At 46.5% G+C, this 25100-nt stretch overlaps 2 protein-coding genes across 2 annotated transcripts; both read left to right on the top strand.

The window, feature by feature from the left end:
- The first annotated feature begins 1546 nt into the window (after positions 1-1546).
- On the top strand, positions 1547-4389 carry tppp3 (tubulin polymerization-promoting protein family member 3). The gene is made up of 4 exons (XM_083996422.1): positions 1547-1733; positions 2900-3099; positions 3198-3351; positions 3551-4389. The coding sequence occupies exons 2-4, from the start codon at positions 2912-2914 to the stop codon at positions 3743-3745; spliced, it is 537 nt and encodes a 178-aa protein (XP_083852548.1). The 5' UTR covers positions 1547-1733; positions 2900-2911; the 3' UTR covers positions 3746-4389.
- Positions 4390-7765: 3376 nt separating this feature from the next.
- LOC311008150 (transient receptor potential cation channel subfamily M member 1-like) lies at positions 7766-24708 on the top strand (the record flags this gene model as incomplete). Its single annotated transcript, XM_084001585.1, has 28 exons — positions 7766-7876; positions 9462-9538; positions 9669-9861; positions 9979-10192; positions 10272-10396; positions 10568-10739; positions 12590-12764; positions 13548-13671; positions 14195-14267; positions 14342-14442; positions 14565-14747; positions 15015-15149; positions 15424-15474; positions 15767-15907; positions 16106-16135; positions 16212-16504; positions 16581-16809; positions 17215-17346; positions 17419-17565; positions 17915-18043; positions 19475-19726; positions 19909-20083; positions 20451-20471; positions 20834-20978; positions 21154-21356; positions 22826-22958; positions 23278-23657; positions 24041-24708. The coding sequence occupies exons 1-28, from the start codon at positions 7793-7795 to the stop codon at positions 24706-24708; spliced, it is 4785 nt and encodes a 1594-aa protein (XP_083857711.1). The 5' UTR covers positions 7766-7792.
- Positions 24709-25100: the final 392 nt, after the last annotated feature.

Genomic DNA, 25100 nt, shown 5'->3' with positions numbered 1-25100 from the left:
TGTGTGTGTGTGTGTGTGTGTGTGTGTGTGTGTGTGTGTGTGTGTGTGTGTGTGTGTGTGTGTGTGTGTGTGTGTTGTTGTTGTTGTAGTATGTCATCATCCCTCCACAATGTGAGGTGGGGTTGCCTCAGCAACAGGCCACGACAACATCATAACAGTATCAATCAAAAGGAGTGGCAATGAGAAGCATGCCCCCCCAACCCCCACCCCGCCTCCAACCACACACACAGACACACACAGTCAACATTTCAACGGAGCAGCTCTCCCTATGTTTGCATATATTTAACATGTTTTGATTGGTCACACACATGCACATGAACTTAGCAGTGTTGAGCAGTGTCAAAGGTCAAACACCTTTGGTGACGGGTGACCTCAGGTATCGTTAGCTAGTGAGCTAACAGTCTTGAGGATGACCTCTGTGTGAGTCTACAAGAAATCCACTAATCCACTAGAAACGCTGTGAGTTCAGCAGCACGCTAACCATTAGCAACTAGCAGTTCCTCTCCTGACCACTAGAGTGTCTCCTGCAGTGAGTCAGTGTTTACATCCTGGTACAAACACAGTTTTGATCTCAGCTAATTATAGAACTCATTTATTAACCATTGAAGGTATGGACTGAGGACGGGGCCACTTTGACTGACAGCAGCTTGAGTAGATGCACTAAATCTCAGCTCCACAAGCCACACCTCTGTTAACAAGTTTGGATTTGCTGGATAAAGGGCTGGAGTCAGACACAAGGTAACTTAGGGTCAGGGCAGGGGTTAGGGTAACCTTACGTGAACCCTGACTCCTGTTTCTCAGAGTCAGCACCTGCAGGAGTAGCGTCAGGGTGGGACTCAGGGTGGGAGTGTCAGTGTGAGGCTGCGAAGTAACCAGTGTGAACCAGCAGATCTGTTTGTTGGCTCTGGTCATGTGACTCCGTCCTGATTGCTCTGCTCTCTGGGGACAGCCCCACCCCGCCCTAGCTCAACAACATGATGTCATCCTCAAGTCCTCCCACACTGACAGCTGCTTCCTGCCGACACAACCGCTGACATGAGGTCATTTCCTGCTGCAGACACACACACACACACACACACTAAGATGATCATTGTTCTTAACCTCAGAAACAAGACAAGCTGTTTACCCTCAAACTTTGTGTGTGTGTGTGTCTGTGTGCATGTGTCCATATGTGTGGGTGTGGGTGTTTTCACAAAGGTCGTCATGGTGATGGGTTGGGACTGTTTGTTCTGCAGACTGAACAACAGAGTTTTTGTCTGATCGGAGCAGCATCGCAGGTGAGCTCTGTTGCACCTGTGGCCACGCCCAGGTGTGATGTCACAGTGAAGTGGAGCACGCTGTGACATCACTGGGGCCAGGTGGGGGTCTGCTGGTTTAGGTCCGACCTGCAGAAACACGGTGGGGGCCTCTGACCTCTGACCCCCAACTCCAGGAGCCCACAGGAGCATGCATGGGCGCCCTGCTCCTGTCAGCCTCCTCCTCCTCCTCCCTCCTCCCAGTGTTTTATTGCCCTCCCCTGATGTTGGACAAGATGTCGTCATGGCGACGGGGTAAACAGACGATAACAAGCCCTCGGCACTCTGAGCTCATTTGAATCGTGCAGCGGCCGCTCAGGGTCAGAAGACGGGAGACAGAGAAGAAGAAGAGACAGACAGAGGAGAAAAAGAGGGTGACAGAGAAGAAGAGACGGACGTAGGAGAAGAGAAGACGGACGGAGGACAGAGGACAGACAGGTAGGACGCAAATTCAAGAACTAAATCAGTCAAGTGGACCAACGTCATGCTGGTCCACAGGAGGAGGAGGGTGTAATTGATCATATAATCTCTAAATGCATATGATGATGATGATGATGATGACATGAGTACTTTATAATAATAACTGTTTTTATTGTAGTTGATCAACTTTATGACTCTGTCTATAAAATGTCTGATGATCATGAGTCAAACGATGCAAAACTTAGATATAAAAGTTTATGCATGATGTACTCACAGCTCACTATATGTCCATATTATGAACACAATCGCATTTTAAGATTAATGAGAAAAACATATAAATATGCAGATTTCATATCTGTTCAATAACCTGGAGAGCAGTGCACATCAACATGTACAATTCTCATATGTTATAAACAGGACACTGCATTTACACTTGCCTCTTTGTGTGTGAGCATGCATGTGTGTGTGAGAGTCATGCACATGCACCTATTGATTAACGAGTTGACTTATCAGAGAATAAGCTGATTGGTTCAATTTGTTATTTAAGGGTAATTTAAGGACAGTCAGTAAGTCTAGGTCTCAGTGTTTGCAACAAACACAAGACTGTGTGTCTATGTTGGTGTTTTGGGACCAATGCATTATGGCCTATGTGGCATTGTTCACAAGCTGAAACCTATGGAAGCAGCAAAGACATGACTTACTTGTCATGTCTTTGCTGGTGTCGGTCTTTCCTCTGAGCTCTGGTCCTTTCTCGACTACGCTGTCTTCTTCTCTTCCTCCCACAACTTCTCCTTCCTCTGCCATGACGAGCACACTGAGAATAATGAACTAGCTGGCTTCTTATAGGCAGAGGTGTTGATGTTGGTGTGTGACATGTTAACATGAAGCCATATGTGTTTTTGTAAGAGAGTGCTGGGCAGGCAACCAAAGTTATCAGCAATACCAGGCCATCTGTGTCAGTCGTATGGGCCATTCTCTCTGTTACAAGACAATGACACTTCTAAATTATTTTGAAACTTTATCACTTTAAGGTGAAATAATTAACTTTAATTAAGCTATGAAACAATGACAACGACTAGAACACTCTTAAATCACTGATGGTGCATTATCTAAGTAGAGTACTGTGATCTTCCAGCTACCTGCTGGTCTGGTTTCATCAGCTCCTTCCTCACTTCCTGCTTCAGGTATCTTCCATCATGGCGACGAATACAGACATGGAGCAGCTTCTGGACACGTTCAAAAAGTTCGCCATCCACGGTGATTCCAAGGCAACAGGGGACGGGCTTAACGGGAAGAACTGGGCCAAACTGTGTAAAGACTGTAGAGTGATTGACGGCAAGAATGTCACCGGCACGGACGTGGACATCATGTTCTCTAAAGTCAAGTCAGTCTCACACACACACACAGGGACACACACACACAGGGACACACACACACACTAATAACAATAAGAGTTATGTGTCACTGTATGTGTATGTACAGGCAGAAGACGTCCCGTCACATCTCCTACGAGGAGTTCCTCAAGGCCCTGGAAGACTTGGCTCCAAAGAGGTTCAAGGGCCAAAGTAAAGAGGAGGCAGTGCGCTCCATCATCGGCCTGGTGGAGGGGGCGGAGCCAGCCAATGCGGGCGTGACGGTGAGAGGAGGAGGGACTTATTAAAATGTCCTCACTTCACTCAATGTCGTCACCTGTCTCACCTGTCTTCTGCTGTCCTCTCTGCCCTCAATGACCCCACCTGTCCTCACTGTCTTACCTGTCTTATTACTACCCTCATTGTCCTCACTGTCCTCACCTGGTTGATTAACTTCCTGTCATCTGTGTCTGTCTCCATCAGAAAGTGGCAAAGACAGCAGCCGTGGACCGACTCACTGACACGTCCCGTTACACAGGCTCACACAAGGAGCGCTTCGATGAGAGCGGGCGGGGCCGTGGCCGTGGGGGACGGGAGGAGCTTGTGGAGAAGACCGGCTACGTGGGGTCGTACAAGAACGCTGGGACGTATGACACCAAGATGAAGGCTGACAAATAAGGAGGGGGTCGTACAGCTCCTACAGCACTTATTCTGGATCAAACCTTGAACTTTGAACACTCTGTGTGTGTGTGTGTGTGTGTGTGTGTGTGTGTGTGTGTGTGTGTGTGTGTGTGTGTGTGTGTGTGTGTGTGTGTGTGTGTGTGTGTGTGTGTGTGTGTGTGTGTGTGTGTGTGTGTGTGTGTGTGTGTGTGTGTGCGTGTGGATATGACAGAAGTGATGCAGAATTGAGTGGTGGTCCAGTCCGGCCTGGTCTTGTTTAGACACTTGTATAAAATATTTTCCTATAAAAATCTACAACCTGACAGATTGTTTGAGTCACTCCAAAATAAAGTGAGAGAAAAATTATTAACAGAGACGTGATCATACATGATGTGATCCTGGAGAAGTGACCTCATTTGCAGCTGCGATGAGGTCACTTAACTGTCTCAGCGAGAAACGTGTCACATAAAATTTTATTTATACATTAGTGGAAATTATAACTGGTTTATAACTACTGCTCCGGACGTCAACATATAAATACATGTTAGTGTGTAGAACATGCTGCACTCCGTCACGTGACCTTTGGGTCACATGACTCTGCAGCAACTTCTGGATCCATGTTGTTCCTTCTTTCTGTGGTGACTGTTGAAGCTCTGTGGCTGCAGCTGAAACTGGAAGTGATATCATCATCAACCCAATAAAGACCAAAACAAAAGTTTGTGTTATGTCTCTGTTGCTCTGGTTCCACCGCAGGAACCTTGGAGATATATACAGTTTCAACCAGAGGTTACACAGTTTAGAAAAAGACAAACACACACACACACCTTTTCTCTTCTTCAGGTCTGACAGTGAAGTTGAAGGAAACCTTAGGGCAATAAGGATCCAATTTTTTTATATTTGTAAATTGTCAGAATAATGACAGAAATAATTTTTAGAGAATTTTTTGGTAACCCTTTAATTAACAGGCCGTTGCTTACGTGATAATGTCAAGAAATAGCCAAGAAATAACAATTAATTGCGTAGTTATGTCAAGAAATAGCCTAAAAATAACGGTCAATTTCATAGTAATGTCATGTTTTTCATAAAGGCAAAAGATTACCTATGCTTTTCATGCTTTGATTTTTTTGGGAAAGGCCAGAATTTTCCCCCCCAAAGTCCTTACAATTGACTGTTGTTTCTGGCCTATTTCTACTCAATCAATCATTATTTCTACATTCTACATTTCTATGAAATTGACCGTTATTTCCACACTATTTCTAGACATTATGGCGCAATTAATTGTTATTTCTTGGCTATTCCTTGACATTATCACGTAATTAATGGCCTGTAAATTAAAGGGTTACCAATTTTTTTTTAATGATTTCCATCATAGTCAGACATTTACACACACACACACACACACACACACACACACACACACACACACACACACACACACACACACACACACACACACACACACACACACACACACACACACACACACACACACACACACACACACACACAGTGTCAACTTGACCCTTCAAACAAATTTAAAGCATTTCATAAGACATGTTTTTGTTTTTTTACTTTCCTGCAGGGTTTTACTTTTCCTGCAGGGTACACTTGGTTAGTATTTGGTAAAGCCTTCCACAAGTTTTTCACAATATCTTGTTGGAAATTTGCCCATTTTCCTCCTGACACAACAGGTGGAGCTGAGTCAAGTTTGTCGGCTGTTTTGCTTGCCTTTCATTGCCACCCACAAATCTTCTATAGGATTGAGGTTGGGGCTTTGTGATGGCAAAACAGGAGATACAACACAGATGATCCGACAGAGGACAATGGACAACACAGAGGTTAAATACACAACTAGAAACCAGGCACAGGTGGGGGAGTCAACACAGGTGAGGCACATTAGGTAATCACAGCAGGGCGCACACAGGAAGACAGGACACTGACTTCAAAATAAAACAGGAAATCAAGACACAGACCATGACAATCAAAAGCTTCCAAAGCCAAAACAACACAATGTGGAATTCTCCAAACTGTTTAACGTCACAGTCAATGTAAAACACTTACAGTAGCCTATGTGTATGTAAACTTCTGGTTGCAACTGTATTTATATACTGTATATTATACAGTATTATATACAGTATAATACAGCATGAATTACAGTGTAAACATTTTTATATATACGTTTATTACACCAGTTTATTGCTTTGTGTGCAGGCACCTTCTTCGTCCGTCCAAACTGATGCAGAGAGAAACTTTCTAACTTCATCAATATCAGCTCAGAGTTGAGATTCACTAGTGTCACAAACCCTGAAAGTCACTAATGGAGTGTTCACAACTGGTCAAATATTTGTAATTGATTGGTGAACTATTAGAAATAACTACTCTCTCTTTCTCTCAATTTTTTTTTTCAATTTAAATTTGCTTTATTGGCATGACTGTGATATACAATATTGCCAAAGCTCTCTCTCTCTCCCTCTCTCTTCATATCAGTGTCCATAAGGAGTTTTCAAAGGGTCTAACCAGACCTGTGGTAGATGAGACTGGACGTCTGGTCAGGACTCTCTCAATGACTCGGTCAAACTCCTGAGCAAGTGGTTTGATGACCAGCACCTCCAGGCAACATGTGTGTGATATTGAACTACAAGCTGCCTCTGATGTGTCATAAGTCTGTGACAGTTTTGTGTCAGTGGTGAATGTGAGTATGCAGGCAAGTTTATTTAGCCCATTTTTCTAGTTTGTCTCAAAGGGTTTTACACAGCAACATAACAACATCCTCTGCCCTAAGACCCTCACACGGAAAACTCCCAAGAAAACCCTCAACTGGGTGAAAAACAGGAGAATCCTCAGGGTGAGCAATGTAAGAGGGATCCCCCGTGCAATAGAGTGAAGCATGATGAGTGGTCACTGAAGCAAGCCCTGTATGAATGCAGCTCAGTCATCCTAATCCCTGAGCTCCCCCTCCTCCTCCTCCTCCTCCTCCTCGTCCTCCTCCGTCACAAGTCTGAGCTGCTCTGAACTTCACCTGCAACAGCAATGTCTGTACAACCCTCAACCTTACATTGAATGTAGAAGTGATGTCAGTGAGGATGTGACGCCCACAGGTTTGGATCCTCTTGTTGCTCCACAGTGGATCAAAGCTGCAAAGACTGTTGATGGTCAGAGGTGACTGATGATTAACTCCTTACATGACCAGTCAGCACCATCTAGTGGACACATGGTAGAGCTGACAGGGTTCCTGCCTAAGGTCTCTCTCTCTACTACTGTATACAGAGCTAGTGTGTGGACAGCTGGACAGACTGTCTCAGGAGGACATGGTTTAGGTTTTCCAGGTCTCTTGGGTATGATTGTGTGGTGTTTGCTGGGTCTTGTACCCAACAAACATCACTCATGTGATGTGTCTTGAGAACATGTTGTCCAGAGCATCTCGTAGCAACACAACACTCATGGTAGGCTACTGACAAAGCACAACAAGGTTTGACCCACATTGACTTTATTTTTAAAAATGTAGCTCCTGTGATTTGCATTACACTGTGATTAATCGTGCAGCTCTCATTTATATGACTGAAGAAACAACACGGTCTGTGTCAGCTGTGTGTGTGTGCGATGTGTGCTCTGATGCGTGTCTCATCACTTGCTTAATGTTTCTCCACCGTCTGAAGAGGATGACCCACCACATTCAGCAGATGGCCAATCACACAGCAGCATCTCAACAGGTGTTCAGTACCTGGTTGCATGCACATGCGATGCCAGCAGGTGGAGCCCTGCCCCTGGAGTGAGTTCTGGAGGCAGTGTGTCCTAAAGTGGATTTACCTTCAATCACCATTTATTAAATCTGCATCCATTAAAGAGCCCTGCCCCCCCATCCTCAGAAGCATCCACTAATCCTGATTACAGAGGGAGGACGGGGTCTCTGTCTGCCACATCCCACCCAGAGAGACGCCTGAACGCATCAAAGACCAAAGGCTGCGGGATCACAAGAGACATAGAAGACAGAGGGGAGGACGCAGAGGAGACAGGACAGAGGAGGAGGACGAGGATGAAGGTGGAGGACAGCTGAACTTTGTCAACATGGACAACAGAGGGAGGAGAGGGACAAACGGATCCTTCAAACACTCGTCCATCAAACGCAGTGCATCATCTGGATCACAGAGGGTAAGACTCACCTGAGACTGAGACTCATGTGACTGAGACTTAGACGTATCTGCATTTAAGGGGTGTGCCATTTCTAAGTAACAAAATAGCCTTTAACACTTGGTTTTGAGGGCTACTAAAATTAGGAGTTGAGCTTGAGGGTTGAGAGAGGAATTGGAATTCACCCTCAGACTCTGAGACTCAGCTGAAAACTGAGCCCAGAAAAATGACAACCCTGTCTAAGTCTGCTCAGACTCAAGTCGACTCAAGTGTCTCAGACTTTAGTCTCTCAAACGTCCTCCTCCTCTGATCATGTGACCTGATCAGGGGACTTCAGGTGAGAACATGACAATTGTTGAGTTTTCATGTGCCAGTGTCTCAGTGGGGGAGGGGTTATCTTCATCATCCTCACCACAGCTCCTGCTGTCATTAAACACATCTGTGATGAGCCTTAGTCTGCGCCGTGGTAAATACACTAATAAACTGTGAGTGACAGATTAAACGCTCTGGGTGGGGTGTGGGGGGGATTATCAGTGTTGTAAATGAGATTAATGTTGTTTAACAGGAACTTTCACACTGAGCTGTGACATCACTGACAGGACAGTTGTGGACCTCTACACAGTACTGTGTACTTTTACTACGCACTACTTTATACGTCTACTGCACACTACTGTGTACTGTGTAATGTTACTTCTTGTGTTATATGTACAATGTATGATGTTAATGTGTACTTCTCTTCACTACGGGGTGTTTCTATTACAAGCTACACATACACCTCGCTCAACAGTGAGAAAATAGGTGGAATTTAAACTCAGCTCTGTTCATCACCTCTCATGTGAACGGCTAAGGTCAGTGACTGATGATGATGATGATGATGATGATGATGATGATGATGATGATGATGATGATGATGATGATGATGATGATGATGATGATGATGATGATGATGGTAGTTCATCGTTCATGTGAAACAGACAATAAACCCAGGGATCATGTAATGTTCACATGTTAATCCTCCTTCATCCAAAGTGCAGGAATTTATCAAAGTGCTTCAGAGAACACACACACACACACACACACACACACACACACACACACACACACACACACACACACACACACACACACACACACACACACACATTAACACATACACAAAGTCATTAGTGGTGTATGGATTGAAACACAGAAAGTAGATTTCAGGGTCTTGTTTGTGTGTGTGTGGCCCCTGCAGGATTAGAGTGTAAGAGGATTGGATGCATAAAGAAATGGAAAGCTCCACTCTCCCAGTAATTAGCCAGATCTGCACACACGTGAACATTTTGATGTTTCAGCCGCTTGTGGCCTGAAAAAGACCAAAGAAGAAGAAAGAAACAATGACAGCAGCAGCTGCTCTCACGTATCATCATCAGTCTGTATCATTCTGTCACTGTCTTCTCAAGAGATCTACTGACACGCTGTTGAAACATCATCAGACCGATCAGTGAACCAGATCCTGCTGCAGTGTGTCTCACTAGAATATCTTCCTCATGAAGATCAATCCTCACCCCTGACCTCTGACCTCTCTGCAGGCTGCTCTTCACTTCCTTACTTCCTGTTTCCTCAGGTCCACAGAGTCTGGATTGAGAGGACGTTCAACAAGAGAGAATGTGTCCAGATCATCCCCAGCAAAGATGCCAGCAGGTTAGGCCTGCCTCACTGATACATGGAGAGTCAACAGTGACTCCCCCTCCTCACCTGAGACCTGACGGCTATGAGACGTGGCAGCCTGTGGACCTGTGATGTCTAAATCGTCTTCTCTGTTGTTGTTCAGGTGCAGCTGTGGTCAGCTGCTGACACAGCACACCGCCGTCCCCCCAGGAGCCAAAGAGGAGGGGGCCCCGCTGGTCCAACTGGAGGTCCAACCTGCTGAGAAGTGGACCCCCCTCAAACATACCCAGACCTCCCCCACTGACGCCTATGGGGTCATTGAGTTCCAGGGAGGGGGGCACATCAACAAGGCAATGGTACCAAACACACGCATCTACTGTGATGGTTTGTCGTGAGATTCATCCATGTCACTGTAAACAGCTCCCACCCTCTTGCTCCACCTCCTCTTCTTCCTCCTCCTCCTCCTCCTGCAGTACATCAGGGTCTCCTATGACTCAAAGCCGGACTCCCTGCTTCACCTCATGGTGAAGGACTGGCAGCTGGAGCTCCCCACACTCCTCATCTCTGTCCATGGAGGTCTGCAGAACTTCGACCTGCCACCCAAACTGAAGCAGGTGTTTGGAAAAGGTCTGATCAAAGCTGCTGTGACAACCGGAGCCTGGATCTTCACTGGAGGAGTCAGCACAGGTACCATAGTCAGCCGTGGATCCAGATCCAGATCAGTCCTACCCACTGGTCCTGACCCTGTTGGGCCTCTGTCTTTCAGGAGTGATCCGCCATGTTGGAGATGCTCTGAAAGATCATTCGTCCAAGTCCAGGGGGAAAGTCTGTGCCATAGGCATCGCACCGTGGGGAATCATCGAGAACAAAGAGGACCTGATTGGGAGAGACGTAAGTCCAGTTTAAACCAGGCCAAACTGGACTGAAGCAGACTCAACCAGGCCAATCTGTATTACAATGAGGACTGTGTTCTTCTCGTTCTTCAGTCCAGACTTACCGGTGGTTTGTAAAACAGTAACTTGTTCCTCCCACCTCTGATTCCAACAATCTCATGTGTTTCAGGTGACTCGGCCCTATCAGACCATGTCAAACCCACTCTGCAAGCTTGCGGTCCTGAACAGCAGCCACTCCCACTTCATTCTGTCTGATAACGGGACCAGTGGGAAGTATGGCGCTGAGGTCCGCCTCCGCCGGCAGCTGGAGAAACACATCGCCCTGCAGAAGATCAACACACGTGAGTCATGTGACCTGTTTACATCAAACCTGAGCAGTTTGCGGCAATACCAAATACATTCATCCTCAAAAGTTCTGATCCAGGTCCAGATTCAGGCTCATCAGTTTTGGACTCACCAATCATGACACGTCATGTGACCTGTGGGTTTCCCTTTGTCATCCTGTGCCTGGAGCTGAGTGTGAGGCAGAGACGGCAAAGGGCGGCTCAGCTGTCACCTTTACTGCAGCCACGAGGAGCACAGCTTAACACAGCCCCACCTGCTTTCAGTCTTTATGCTAAACATCCTCCTTCCCGTTTTTGTGCCAAGCTAGGTTCACACTTTGCTCTGCTCCCAGTTTTTAAGCAAAGCCAGGCTAATGTTCCCACATGTTTGTTTGTCTTTGTGCTAAGTTAAGATAACGTTTTCATCTACTTCCTGTCTTTGTGCAACAGTTTGTCCTGTTCTCTGTCTTTATGGTCAGCTTGGATTATGTGATCATGTTGTTTCATTCAAGTGAAAAGACACTAAATGAATTTAAATACAATTACTGTGATGTTTGATGACTGTAATCAGGTTTCATAGGTCTGGGCTCTGGTCCGGATCAGGGGCCTCATGTATCAATGTTGCGTACGCACAAAAAAGTGGCGTACGTAATTTTCCACGCCAACGTTCAGATGTATCAAAAGTGAAATGACCGTGGAAAAGTGCGGTGGCCCACGCCAACTCCATAGCTGGCGTACGCACGTTTCTACAGCTATTGTTCCTTTGGCGACACTTAGAGGTGAAGCTGTGAAACTGTTAATAATGTGAAAACAATTAGTCCTCAGAGTAATGTGCACATCAGAGACACATTTATGAACAACCCATCCACGTGTTGCAATTAGATAGGTGGATATAAAAGCACGCGCAAAGTGGTACCGTCAGCTTTAGTTTTAAGATATTGCAGATGCTGCAGTGCGAAGTGAATGTACAGATGCATCACATATTAACAAACATTGTGGCGAGATGGCTGGTTCAGCGCACGATTAATTCATTCAGCATAGTTGGGAACAGATTACAGGCTGGCACTGCAAAGTAAATGTATTTGTTTAATTGTCCTATAACCCCCGATGCACACTGAGCATGTCCGCCCAGATATCACACTGTCAGTGACTTTCTTTTTTTGCTGGTTAAACTACACACACTAAAGTACTTAATGTCAATAAACACATGCGTAAAGTTGGACATGTGTCTTGATCAGCCTCCCTGGCGCACTTCTGCATTTATTTACTACGCGATCTGTGTATAAAAAAAGGCAAATGACAATCATAAATCCATTTCACATAATTTAATTATCGAGTACATTGTCTGCTTTCATTTGGGATGACAGCGGTCCTCCGCCTCACGTTCACCTTTATATAACACACACACTCTCCCACCCCCTTTGTGCTGGTGCCGGAGGACGGCAAAAAAAAAAAAAAAAAAAGATGTTTACACGGCTCAACTTTATCGAGGAGCACCTTCAACTCAAATTTGGTTAAATTGCTGTTCCTCACAGTTTTTCATGGTGTTATCTGACCGTAAAGAGAAGGGAATCTTTGGTGCAGGCCTGATTTACATTGATTTGCATATTTAAATGGAGGCGTGGACAGGGAGGAGTTCGGCACTTCTACATGTGCGCTCAATTCCACGTTGATTGGGATGTACAAAGGAAAAGTGCTTGGATCCATGCGTACGCACACTTTGATACATCAGATTTTCTTTGTGCGTACGACAGTTTCTGGATTCTGGCGTACGCCATGTTTCAGTATGAAATCCACGCAAGTATTGATACATGAGGCCCCAGGTGTGCGTCATCCTTACAGATTCTCTATGTGTGTGTGTTTATCAGGTCTCGGTCAGGGGGTTCCTGTGGTGTGCCTGATCCTGGAGGGAGGTCCTAATGTCATCTCCATTGTGCTGGAGAGTCTAAAGGAGGAACCTCCAGTTCCTGTGGTGATCTGTGACGGCAGCGGTCGGGCCTCTGACATCATCTCCTTTGCTCACAGATACTGTCAGGAGGACGGGTGAGGATCTCAGTCTGAGAGTAGACGCCGCAGAGGTGTGAGCAGGTGTGATAGGGATCCCACCTTAATTGAACAGACTGCAGTGTCCTGATTCTGGATCAGTTTTAATCTCGGACTATATATTCTGATTCTTCTTTTTAATGTTTCTTGTGACGTTTGAAACATCACTGAACTATATCAGAGCCTGCATGACAGATGTGACAGATGTGACAGATGCAGAAGATGTGACAGATGGTCCTCACACCAAATCCTAACCATGACCTATGACCTTTAGGGTCAGTAGAACGGTGGCTCAGATTAGTGTGGGGATCCTGACTTCCATCCTTGGCTCTGACAGTGAGACTTCAGTAAGTTTAGTTCTTCAGTTCAGACTGTGAGATAGAATTGATTCTGACTAAATTAAGACTCCAGCTCAGTTCAGCAGAAAATGTTTGCCTGTGGGAAGACTTCAATAGTTACAGGAGAAAAAAGAAAATCAAAACTCTCTCTGACAAACTGACAATCATATGTGTATCCTGTTGCCACTGACTGTTACCACACTAACAGTGGTCACAGGCCTGAGTTAGTCCCAGGTGATGGAAATGAGCAGGGACTGACAGCAGAGGAGGAGGAGTCAGGTTTCTTCCACCTATGGTGCGTGTTTCCTTCAAAAGATCTCACTTGTGACCTCAGTGTAAACCAGGTCACTATCTGATGTGATCTTAGTGGGCGCCCAGTACGCTAGAACATCCTGAGGCCGCCGTCCACCGACAGCTAACCGGAGCGTCTGTGTGTCTGTCATAGGTTGGTGAGTGACAGCGTCAGGGAGCAACTGCTGGTCACCATTCAAAAGACGTTCAACTACAACCGCACCCAGGCGCAGCAGATCTTCACCATGGTGATGGAGTGCATGAAGAAACGAGCTCTGGTAGGTTGCCCCCACACACACCCCTCTCTTCCTGTCTCAGCCAATCAGGACCCAGGGGGTGGAGCCAGCGGTCCAGGCTGATTAAACCTGCTATGAGACCTTGGCCATCCTGACATTAACATAATGATAAAGGTTTGACCTTTGACCCCAACTGCAGCTCTTAGTGCAGATTGTTCTGTTTATTTAATCCTACAATCCTCTGCTTCCTCCCGTCGACAGCTGCAGCCAAACATTACATCACCTCATCACTCTAAACGGTCACTGTTAGATGAAAGCTGCAGGTCGATGGCTCAGATCAGGTCCCAACCATGTTCCAGGGTTCAACTCATCATGTATCTGCGGCTTGTTCTCTTCTGAACCACATGTTGATTGTGTTGTGTTGATGTACTTCCACAATAAAACCAACAGACTACTAAAATAACCTGTGTGCATGGGGCAGCTGCTCCACCACAGCTGTGTACCTGTGTTACTACAAGAATGGCTGGAGCGGTGTGCGTCTCACAGTGCGTGTTGTGTTGTGTAGATCACAGTGTTTAGGATGGGCTCAGAGGGACAGCAGGACATCGAGATGTCCATTCTCACAGCTTTGCTCAAAGGTAACTAACGCATGCACATATACCCACACATACTCACAGACAGTCACAGTTAACACCTGTGGTGTTTGTTTTAGGCACAAACGCATCGGCTTCTGATCAGCTGAGCCTGGCTCTGGCTTGGAACAGAGTGGACATCGCCCACAGTCAGATCTTTGTGTATGGACACCACTGGCCTGTGAGTCCACCTCACTCATCTACTGATCACTGATGATCAGTCCTGTTTCAGAACCAAAGCTCAGTGGCAGCATCACATCTAATCATCTCAGTAAAACATCATGTGTCTTTCTCTTTCTGCAGCCTGTCACCACCTTACCCCCCGACCGTCCTAAAAGCCCCTCAGCCCAGAGGGCAGGGGGAGGTGGGGCCGGGGGAGGGGGAGGAGGGAAAGGGAAAGCCAGAGGGAAGAAAGGAAAAGGAGGCAAAACTAAACCTGAACCACCAGAGGAGACCGACCCTCGTAAACTGGAGCTGCTCAACTGGGTGAGGCTTGTCTTGACTTGTCGCATGCTGCCACCTCCTCCACTGATCAGCTGTCTGTCAAAGGCAGGAACAAATTCAACAGAAAGGTTCTCAGGTGTAACAGCAGGGGGCAGTACCGACCAGTCACAGCACTGGGTTTAGTCTCACAAATATTACAGGGGGATGAGTGACAGATGTCAGTCATTTCAACACAGCACAACAGCTCCACAGTTTCTTCAAGTTAGGGTGGGGATGATGATGATGATGATGATGATGCTCCTCCCACAGGTGAACTCTCTGGAACAGGCCATGATGGACGCCCTGGTCCTGGACAGAGTGGACTTTGTGAAGCTGCTGATCGAGAATGGTGTAAACATCCATCACTTCCTGACCATCCCCCGCCTGGAGGAGCTCTACAACACGGTGAGACTCGTCCCCCTGCAGGCAGGAGTAGACAGGTGAACAAGGTGATGTCTGCTTCAAAGTAATGAAACAAAGCTTTAAGCTTTACCCTCCATCTTCTCACTGACAAGAGAGTTGATACGCTCAGAATCCGTCATCTCTGATCTTAAATTAAACCTCTAGTCTCAGTCTCATGTTGCTACAACATAATGGTCAGATTAACGTCAGATGTTCACATTCAGTCAGTGTGTAAAGCTGTCGACATCACAGTCCCTGTCTGGTTCTGGTTCTACAGAAGCTGGGTCCGGTCAACACGTTGCACTTCGTGGTCAGAGACGTCAAAAAGGTTAGTGATGCTTTCAATGCAGCTAAAAATCAATCAATCAATCAATCAATCAATCAATCAATCAATCAATCAATCAATCAATCAATCAATCAATCAATCAATCAATCAATCAATCAATCAATCAATCAATCAATCCTTTTTCCTGATGGCCAGAAACAAACACAAAAGTTTGAATCGCGCATAAACAGCATGGACTGGACACTCAGTTTTTCTCTCTCAGCTGCCAACATTTACTTCCTGTTGACAGTGAGAACAGAGTGAGAACCAGGTCATGAGCAGGTTTGTGTTTCAGGGAAACCTTCCTCCAGATTATCAGATCACACTGATCGATATTGGATTGGTGCTTGAGCTCCTGATGGGCGGAGCATATCGCTGCAATTACACCAGGAAGAACTTCCGGACACTGTACAACAACCTGTACGGCCTCAAACGGGTGAGTGACAGAACTCAGAAGGAACACAAAGGGAACTCAATGGGAACACAATGGGAACACAATGGGGACACAATGGGTACACAATGGAAAGTCAATGGGAACACAATGGGAATACAATGGGAACACAGAGAGTTCAGTATCTGAAGCTGCTAAAGTTCCAGGACCAGATTATCTAACCTAGCTATTTCCTTCTTGCAGCCCAAAGCTCTGAAGCTTCTTGGGATGGAGGTAAGTTGGCAGCGTTTATGTGTCACTTCCTGTTGTCCTGTCTCTCTGAGTCTGACACGTGTTCTTGCATCTGCAGGATGACGAGCCCCGTTCCAAGGGGAAAGGAAAGAAGAACAAGAAGAAAGAGGAGGAGGTGGACATTGACGTTGACGACCCTGAGGTCAGCAGGTTCCAGTACCCTTTCCATGAGCTGATGGTGTGGGCAGTGCTGATGAAGCGCCAAAAGATGGCGCTGTTCTTGTGGCAGCGAGGGGAGGAGGCCATGGCCAAAGCCTTAGTAGCCTGTAAACTGTACAAGGCCATGGCCCATGAGTCATCCCAGAGCGAGCTGGTGGATGACATCTTCCAGGATCTGGAGAACAACTCCAAGTGAGTCACACACAGGGGTCAAGGGTCACAGGGGTCAGGGGTGCGTGGTTATGATGTCATGCTGTTCACTTTTCAGGGAGTTTGGGCAGCTGGCCTACGAGCTTTTGGACCAGTCGTACAAACATGATGAACAGGTTGCCATGAAACTTCTGACCTATGAGCTGAAAAACTGGAGTAACTCCACCTGTCTGAAGCTTGCCGTCGCGGCCAAGCACCGAGACTTCATTGCCCACACCTGCAGCCAGATGCTACTGACGGACATGTGGATGGGCTGCTTGAGGATGGGCAAGAGCAACAGCCTGAAGGTACTGAGGCTCTGCCACAGAAGTCCACAATGATGCTGGAGGTGAAGTGACCTGTGGCTGGATGAGGAAGGTGAAGGTGACTTACCGACTCTGGATCAATTCCTCACTCAACCACACGTCACTTCACCTCAACCTCACCCTCAATACACCTGAGATCAGCACCTATCATTATTGATAATTTATTATCTACCTCACATTAGCTCTACATGTGTGCAACCTTCAGATATCACCTCATCAGTGGGATAACTGATGTCAACTCATTGTTTCCCTAACTAACAAGTTCTCACAGTTTACATTGTGTTAACTTTGCATGAGTAAACATTGTTTGAGTAAACATGGGAGTATTTGCGACACATGTTTCGACACAGGGGCAGATACTGATTCTATTCCACTTTCTTTGTGCAGGTGATCCTGGGAATTGTTTTTCCCCCGGCGATCCTGCTGCTGGAGTTTCGTTTCGGAGAAGAAGCTTCATTCCACTCGTCCAGGGAGGGCGTGGACAGCAAGAGCAAAGATGACGACAACAAGTCTAGCAAGGTACAGGAGGGGGAGGAGCCTATGTCAGTTTGTGTTGTCAAGGTCATGGTTCTAACGAAGCCTCTGTTTCAGGACGCCGTCTCCAATGTGGATGCCATATCCAAGAAAGGTGACGAAGAAGAAACGCAGAGCAAACAGAAGAGAGGAAAGAGAGTTCCCATCGGTAGGAAGATCTACGAGTTCTACACTGCCCCCTTCACCAAGTTCTGGTTCAACACGGCAAGTCCATTTTGTGGTTTGTGATATCAGCTGGTGTTGCTATAGTGATTTGAATCAGCAAAAACAGACTTTTACTGCCATGTGCCAATGTTTTTAGTTATTCGACCCATCATAATGTCATCATGTGAAAAGAGGGAAGAGCTAGGTGAAATATAATAAACCCACCCGGATCTAGACAAGGAAGACATAATTGAAAGGTTAGGAATAGGATCATGGCAAACTCTGATTGACTATTTAGACCTAAAGTCAGCTGATTATGTTGGTGGGGTTAGAGAGGGAGGGCTGATTGAACGCTCCACCTCTAATCATCATGTGACCTGAAGGTGAAGCCACCCGTGTGTGTCCTTAGATCTCCTACCTGGTCTACCTGATGCTCTACAACTACATCATCCTGGTGAAGATGGAGAGATGGCCATCTCTGCAGGAGTGGATTGTCATCTCCTACATCATCACTCTGGGCCTGGAGAAGGTCCGACAGGTAAACAGCAAAGCCCCCCTGAGCACAGTCAGGGGTTCAGGCGTGGGTTCATTAACCCGTGGTGACATGATGACTGATTATTCATCAGCTGTCATTATCCTATTTGAGTCATATTGATTCATCTTGAAGGACAGTCCTTGGTTTCCATGTCCTGCTGTGACACACACACAGTTCAGACCTCACCTCAGTGTGTTGTAGCGTAGAAGCCTCTCCCTAAATAGAATAAAAGGTTGGGCGCCAGACAGCAGAATAGTAAATTCAAACTGTCACTTTTATATTATGATTTCTATGTTAAACGATTACTTCATAAGGGAGAGAAAACCCAGCAGCTCGCTTCCCTGCTACACAAGTCACATCACATAATCAACCAAAATCAAACACATCAAACTCAAGGAGGGTAAGGATGGTAAAGTAAAGATTCTTATTTTCAGTCAGACAGCCATCAATATCATCATCATCATCATCATCATCAAAACAGTTTAACGAATTAATCAGATCAAGCAGGATAAATCAGGAGGTAAAACAGTCAATTCACAAAACTTAAATTAAACGTAAATATGCAGACTGTTTCCTTAAATAAAGTCTCTGCTTAACTGAAGTCCAAGAGGGTGTATATATGAGCGTGTGTATGTGGGGAGGGACAGGGGTTGGTATGTGAGTCTTCAGGGGGCCAGTCCGTTCCGGGGAAGGAGAGGGAGTGTGGGAGTGAATGCAATTCAGTTCAGTTCAGTTCATAGGCGTGTGCATGTAGGTGTGTGGGGGAGGGAGAGGGGAAGAGAATCCAGTTCCGGGCAGGTAGGAGATGGGGTATGTGTGTTTCAGGTAGGGGAGAGAGAGGGAGAGAGAGAGAGAGCAGGAGTAATTCTCAGGTCAGACAGGGAGAAGCCAGGAGAGTTTGGGGTAAAGGGGACTTATCTGCTGATACAGGGGTACACGGTTGTCCTCAGACCCGGAGAGAAAGCCACGCCTGAGTCCGAGCAGTGACAGATCCGCCTGCTCCAGGGATTCAGTTCCTTTTCCGGAGTCCTGGGTCCACGTACAGATTCCTCAGCTTTCCTCAGTTAAAGTCTTTTTTTCACTTTTACTTTAAACTCTTTTCCTCCTTTCCTTTTGTTCTCACTTCTTGTGTTCAGACCTCCTTCCTCCTTTCAGTCTCTCCTTTGTTTGATTTTCCCGCCCTTGTTTGATTTCTAACCTCCCTTCCTCCTCCTTACCAGTGATGTCATCTCCTGCTTCCTTTCACCTTCCTCCTTGCTACACTCCTCCTCCCATCGACAAGACCACGTCTAGTGGTCGCACAGAGTGTTACTCCAAGAATCCGACGAAATCCTCCTCCTCTGTCTGAATTGATTTTAAATCCGATGGGCATGTATCAGGTGAGAGTCTGATGTCTGGTGTGTGTTGCTGACTGGATGTCACCCCTGTGCTCAGATCCTTATGTCAGAGCCAGGGAAGCTGAAGCAGAAGGTGAATGTGTGGTTGGAGGACTACTGGAACATCACAGACCTGGTGGCCATCTCTTTCTTCCTGCTGGGGCTACTGCTGCGGCTACACAATGAACCCTACATGGGCTACGGACGCGTCATCTACTGCGTCGACATCATCTTCTGGTACATCCGAGTCCTTGACATCTTCGGGGTCAACAAGTACCTGGGGCCCTACGTCATGATGATCGGCAAGATGGTACGACTTCATGTCGTGACACTGCACATTCAAATCAGCAGTGAACATGAAATCATGGCGGGTTTATGTCCTGCTGATGTCCTGCACAGAAGAATCGGGCAGAGGACAGTCCCTCTGGTATCTGATCTGTTGTCTCTGGTCCCTCTGATCCCGCCCCCTTGGCCCTGGCTCCACCCCCTCAGATGATTGACATGCTGTACTTCGTGGTCATCATGCTGGTGGTGCTGATGAGCTTCGGTGTAGCTCGGCAGGCAATCCTCCACCCTGACGAGGAGCCAACATGGCGTCTGGCCCGGAACATCTTCTACATGCCGTACTGGATGATCTACGGAGAGGTGTTCGCTGACTCCATAGACCGTAAGACTAGAGTCCACCGTAAGACACAGCTATGTCCTCTGTCCTGACCTGTCCTCACTGCCCTCACGTGTCCGCACTACATTCACTGTCCTCCCGTGTCCCCTGTCCTCCCCTGCCCAATATGCTTACCTATCCTCTGTCCCCAACTGTGCCGCCCCCCATGGGCCCTAAGACGAGAGTCCACTGTGAGACACAGATACATCATCTGTCCTCACTGTTTGCTGTCCCACCAGTCCTCACTGTCCTCACCTGTCCTCCTCCTTACTCACTCACTTTTGAAAACATGTCTCTGTGTCTCTGTTCTCTGTCAACTGATGGTAACGTTGTCTCTTTTGTCTCTTCCTGTCTGCCATCCACTGTTGGACAGTTTATGCGATGGAAATCAACCGTGAGTGTCTGAGCTTTATTTACAGCAGCAGGAAGCTGTTTCCTGCAGCTGCTTTATAGTAAAAGCCTCTTTCAGCAGGCGGTAGCATTAGCATGTTAGAATTAGCAGCTGGAGAGTTACGTGAAATCAGTGGCAACACCATGAAAAATTTGACTTAGCGGTCAGAGGTCAGTGAATGCACCACAGCTGATTCAGAGAATTATGACCATCTGTCAGGTTAGAGGCTTTTATTGTGAAGGCAGGACTTTTATTTTTTTTCCGATGATTAGTAAAAACACAAACACCGCTAATAAAGTTTTGTATGTGTCCAAAGTCAGGACACACTTTGACTGTGTGTGTGTGTATGTGTGTATTCAATTCAGCTCCATGTGGAGACAACATGTATGATGAAGACGGGAAGAAGCTTCCTCCCTGTATCCCTGGAGCCTGGCTCACTCCGGCCATCATGGCCTGTTACCTGTTGGTGGCAAATATCCTGCTGGTCAACCTGCTGATCGCTGTGTTCAAGTCAGTCACACACACACACACACACACACACACACACACACACACACACACACACACACACACACACACACACACACACACACACATAAAAGCTGAAAAAACATTTTCTCCCTCTCACACTGGAATGAAGAAGACGACCTCAAACTAACCCGTGACTCCTCCTTCCACCTTGCAGCAACACCTTCTTCGAGGTCAAGTCCATCTCCAACCAGGTCTGGAAGTTCCAGCGTTACCAGCTGATCATGACCTTCCACGACCGTCCCATCCTGCCCCCACCCCTCATCGTCTTCCCCCACATCTACATCGTCCTAAAGAGGTTGTGCTGCCGTTGCCGCCGCAAGCCAGAGGGTGACCGTGACGACCGCGAGAGACGACTCCGTAAGGCTTCTGCCCTTTCTAAACTAACCAGTTGAAATCAACTAGGTTAAATCAATCAGTTTAAATTTGTATTTATTTATTTATTTATTCATTCATTTCGGACATGTTAGTAAAATCAGACTTCATCACACATCATGTCAGTTTAAGTAATACAGCAACATGGCCAGTCCAAAGTCCCCCATTTGGGGGACTGGCAGACTTACAGAACAGAGCCTCTACAGCACTAATTATGAAAGAATAGCCATATTTCACATCAAATTAAACAGCATAAGCTGGTCGACAACGTGTAAAAACCATGTTTATATGACCCAAACACTACTCAAATAAACAACTAAACATCAAACTTCATGAAGCACCTCTGTGTGGACCCAGTCGCCACATTTCTGACTTGTATACTACTGTGCATTATGCTCGAGCCCACTACAAAGATTGGAAGGATACATAGCACCCGCGGCTACACAGAAGCACGGCAGAGAGAGAAGCCAAAAACGAGCAAACAGACAGTGACACAGACACTGCTTGGCCAAAACATGGCTGTAAATTTCATCTTACATTTGCTGTTTTGCCATGAAAAGTTTGTTTTATGGGTAAATCCTATATGTCTATGGGTAAATCCCATGGATCTAGTATGGTAAATCCACAATATTTCCAGTTTGAACTTTGACCGGTGTTACATCGGTCCGGACGGGCTTTAGGAGCGGGGAACCTTTGTGAGCGCAGCACACAACAGCCTGCGCGTCACACATTTCAGGATTCTGCTGATTCTGATTGGCTCATGAGAAGGATTCTGATTCTGATTGGCTGCCAGTAGGCTACTGTCAATCACATCAACGTGGGTATAGCCTCATTCTATTGGCTCTAACGGTTCAAATGAGCTGTCAATCACTCGAATCAACCAATCCGCCGCAGAGATAGAGGCAGGCGTAACTGCATTAGTTTATGCAAATTGTGTGAAAATAAAGATGAAACAATGGTTTATAGTGGCAGGTGGTTCCAAGCTGTGCCAAAAATTGACATTTTGGAAAGCTCAGCCTGGATATTTTGTAGTAAAATCTCAATAATTTTTTACTGCTTCACTTTATCAGAATCAACCATTGCAGAGATAATATATTGTACAATCATTTGATAGAGGTTTTGTGCTTTAGTATCATTCTGAAGGACACTCATCCAAAATATGATTTTTTGGGGGGGGGGGTTAATATTAATTTTATTAAATTTTTTCTGTGTGCTATCGTCATTTACTCTTCACCAGTAACACATATACTGAAATTTACACATCTCAGCAATTTCTAAATTGTTTCCCTTTACTATGACACCAAAATTATTCAAATAGACCTGATGGTTGCAGAGAGATATACTCATTATATTATGGATATGCAATTTTCGAGAAAAGGCCTAGAAAATAGGCTTGGTTTAACACGTTAAGTGCCCAGCTCAGACACCTTGGTTACTGGTGTTTTTCTTCCTAGAGCTGGTTCTGAGCGCTGAAGAGCTGAAAAGCCTCCATGAGTTTGAGGAGCAGTGTGTGGAGGAGTATTTCAGAGAGAAGGACGATCAGAAGCAGTCGTCCAACAATGAGCGGATCCGAGTCACGTCCGAGAGGTCAGAGGTCACTGCACCTACATTCACATACACACTAACACCACCTTTTTCTACAACACTAGGTAAACTTTACAAAACAATAAAAACAGTCGCTGATCTTCAGGTTTTTCTGTTGCGTTATGTGTATTTCTTCCTGTCTGAGTGATGGAAGACTGGTCTAGGTCACTGATGATTGTGGGTTTAAATATTTATTGATCCATATAGAACAAACATGATACTGACTGTGATGACAATAAAGAAAGAACGTTGAAAGAAAAACTGCTGATCTCTATGTTTGTGTGCCTGACTAAGTGATGTCATGATACTGGCTCCTCCTCAGGGTTGAGAACATGTTCATGTGTCTGGAGGAAGTGAATGAGAGGGAGCAGTCAATGAAGGCTTCGCTGCAGACCGTGGACCTGCGCCTGGGTCAGCTGGAGGAGTTCTCTGGCCGAATGATGAACGCTCTGGAGAAGCTGGCGGGCATCGACCACGCCGACCTTGTCAGGTCACGTTCCAGAGGCTCGTCTGTCTGCGAACCTGCCTTGCTGCGACATGGCAGCATCAACAGCGCTGACGGCTACAGTCTGTACCGCTACGCACTGGACCACGATGACCGCACGTCAGTGTCTGGGGACACGGAGGGACACGACAGGAAGGCCCAACTGAGCCCTGACAGACCAGGAGCAGGAGCAGGAGCAGGAGCAGGAGCAGGAGCAGGAGCAGGAGCAGGAGCAGGAGCAGGAGCAGGAGCAGGAGCAGGAGCAGGAGCAGGAGCAGGAGCAGGAGCAGGAGCAGGAGCAGGAGCAGGAGCAGGAGCAGGAGCAGGAGCAGGAGCAGGAGCAGGTGAGAGAGACAGAGACCAGATGAGAGGGTCCATGTAGAGGTTTGTATAGCTTAAGGACAGAGGCACAAAGAGGATCCTGTGAAAAGGCTTTAATGGTGGCTGCCTGTTACTATACATAGTATATAAACGTCACATACATATAAGTAAAAAATACACGTGTATTTAGTCTTTCTGTATGTTAATATTGACAGACACAAGTTTTTTTTCCAGTTAAGACCACGATGTGAGCTCTCATCTTAGAGTCTGTCAGTTTCAGGTGACGTGGCGGAGTTCGGCTTGACCCTGGAGGTCAGAGAACCACGGGAAAGGGCTCAGTCTCTGTCCAACGTGGACATCCTCATCTCCCCCTGCGACCCAGACATCAGACCTCACAGCACCGCTACCCCGCCTCCATCCGAGCAAACAGGGGCAGAGCCATGGGGGGCGGAGTTAGAGAGACCGCCGGAGAAGAGCCGACTGGAGGCGGCCGTGTCCTTTCCTCTGGAGAGGTCGAAGGTTATGCAGTATTTGTCTTCTCCGACCCTCAGTAGCTCCTCAAACAGGAAGTCCATCAGCAGTATCATCTACAGCCCTGCCCATCAGAACCAGGGGGGGGTCACCGCCTCAACCCCCTCCACATCTCCAACAGCGATGAGGGAGCAGAGCGGAACTGAGACAAGTCAGGAGGCTAACGAATCCAGGATGGACAGTAATCACGGTAATGGCAGCAGGGAGGAGCTGACAGAGCAGCTGCTGCTGGGGGAGGACAGGATGTACCCCACCCTCCGCTCTAAGAGCCTTAACACCAACCCGAGGAAGACGAGGGTGAGGAAAAACGAGGAGACACCTCGATCAGCCAGTAGCGTCAAAGACCTGGTGTCAGCCTTCAGCGGGGAGGGAGCGGGTGGGACGCAGTCCAAGACCGCGTTCAGAGACTCAGACTGATCCTGATCAAGGGTCTGTGGTTGATCCTGATCTGAAACCAGATCTACCAGGACGAGCTCCAGAGAGAAGTTCAGTTTCTGGTTCTCTTTTTTTTTATAGGATGGTTTTTGGGCATTTTTGCCTTTAATTGACAGGATAGTGGAGAGAGAGAGACTGGGGAAATGACATGCAGTACAAATCGGGAAATAATTCAGCGATCACTGCATTGGACATGCTCTTCATCATCATTTCAAATGAAACAGTTTTAGATATTCTATATATTGTATATTTTAGATATTCAATTATTTATAAAATGTTAGGAATAATATAAATATTATCAGAGATCCTTAATGTGTAAAACTGAATTAAAGGGAATTATCTAAATAAAGAACTGAAGCATCAAATCTTTGTCT

The sequence above is a fragment of the Trachurus trachurus genome (genome assembly GCF_905171665.1).
Source record: "Trachurus trachurus genome assembly, chromosome: 3".
NCBI classification, from domain to species: domain Eukaryota; kingdom Metazoa; phylum Chordata; class Actinopteri; order Carangiformes; family Carangidae; genus Trachurus; species Trachurus trachurus.
Note: the sequence above shows the minus strand (reverse complement) of the source record. Positions and strands in the feature narration are given on the sequence as shown.

Bases quoted from the DNA above. Each gene is read 5' to 3' on its own strand.
- tppp3 (XM_083996422.1), top strand. From the start codon at position 2,912: ATGGCGACGAATACAGACATGGAGCAGCTTCTGGACACGTTCAAAAAG. The intron at 3,100-3,197 runs GTCAGTCTCACA...GTGTATGTACAG, and splicing joins ATCATGTTCTCTAAAGTCAA to GCAGAAGACGTCCCGTCACA. The intron at 3,352-3,550 runs GTGAGAGGAGGA...TGTCTCCATCAG, and splicing joins CAGCCAATGCGGGCGTGACG to AAAGTGGCAAAGACAGCAGC.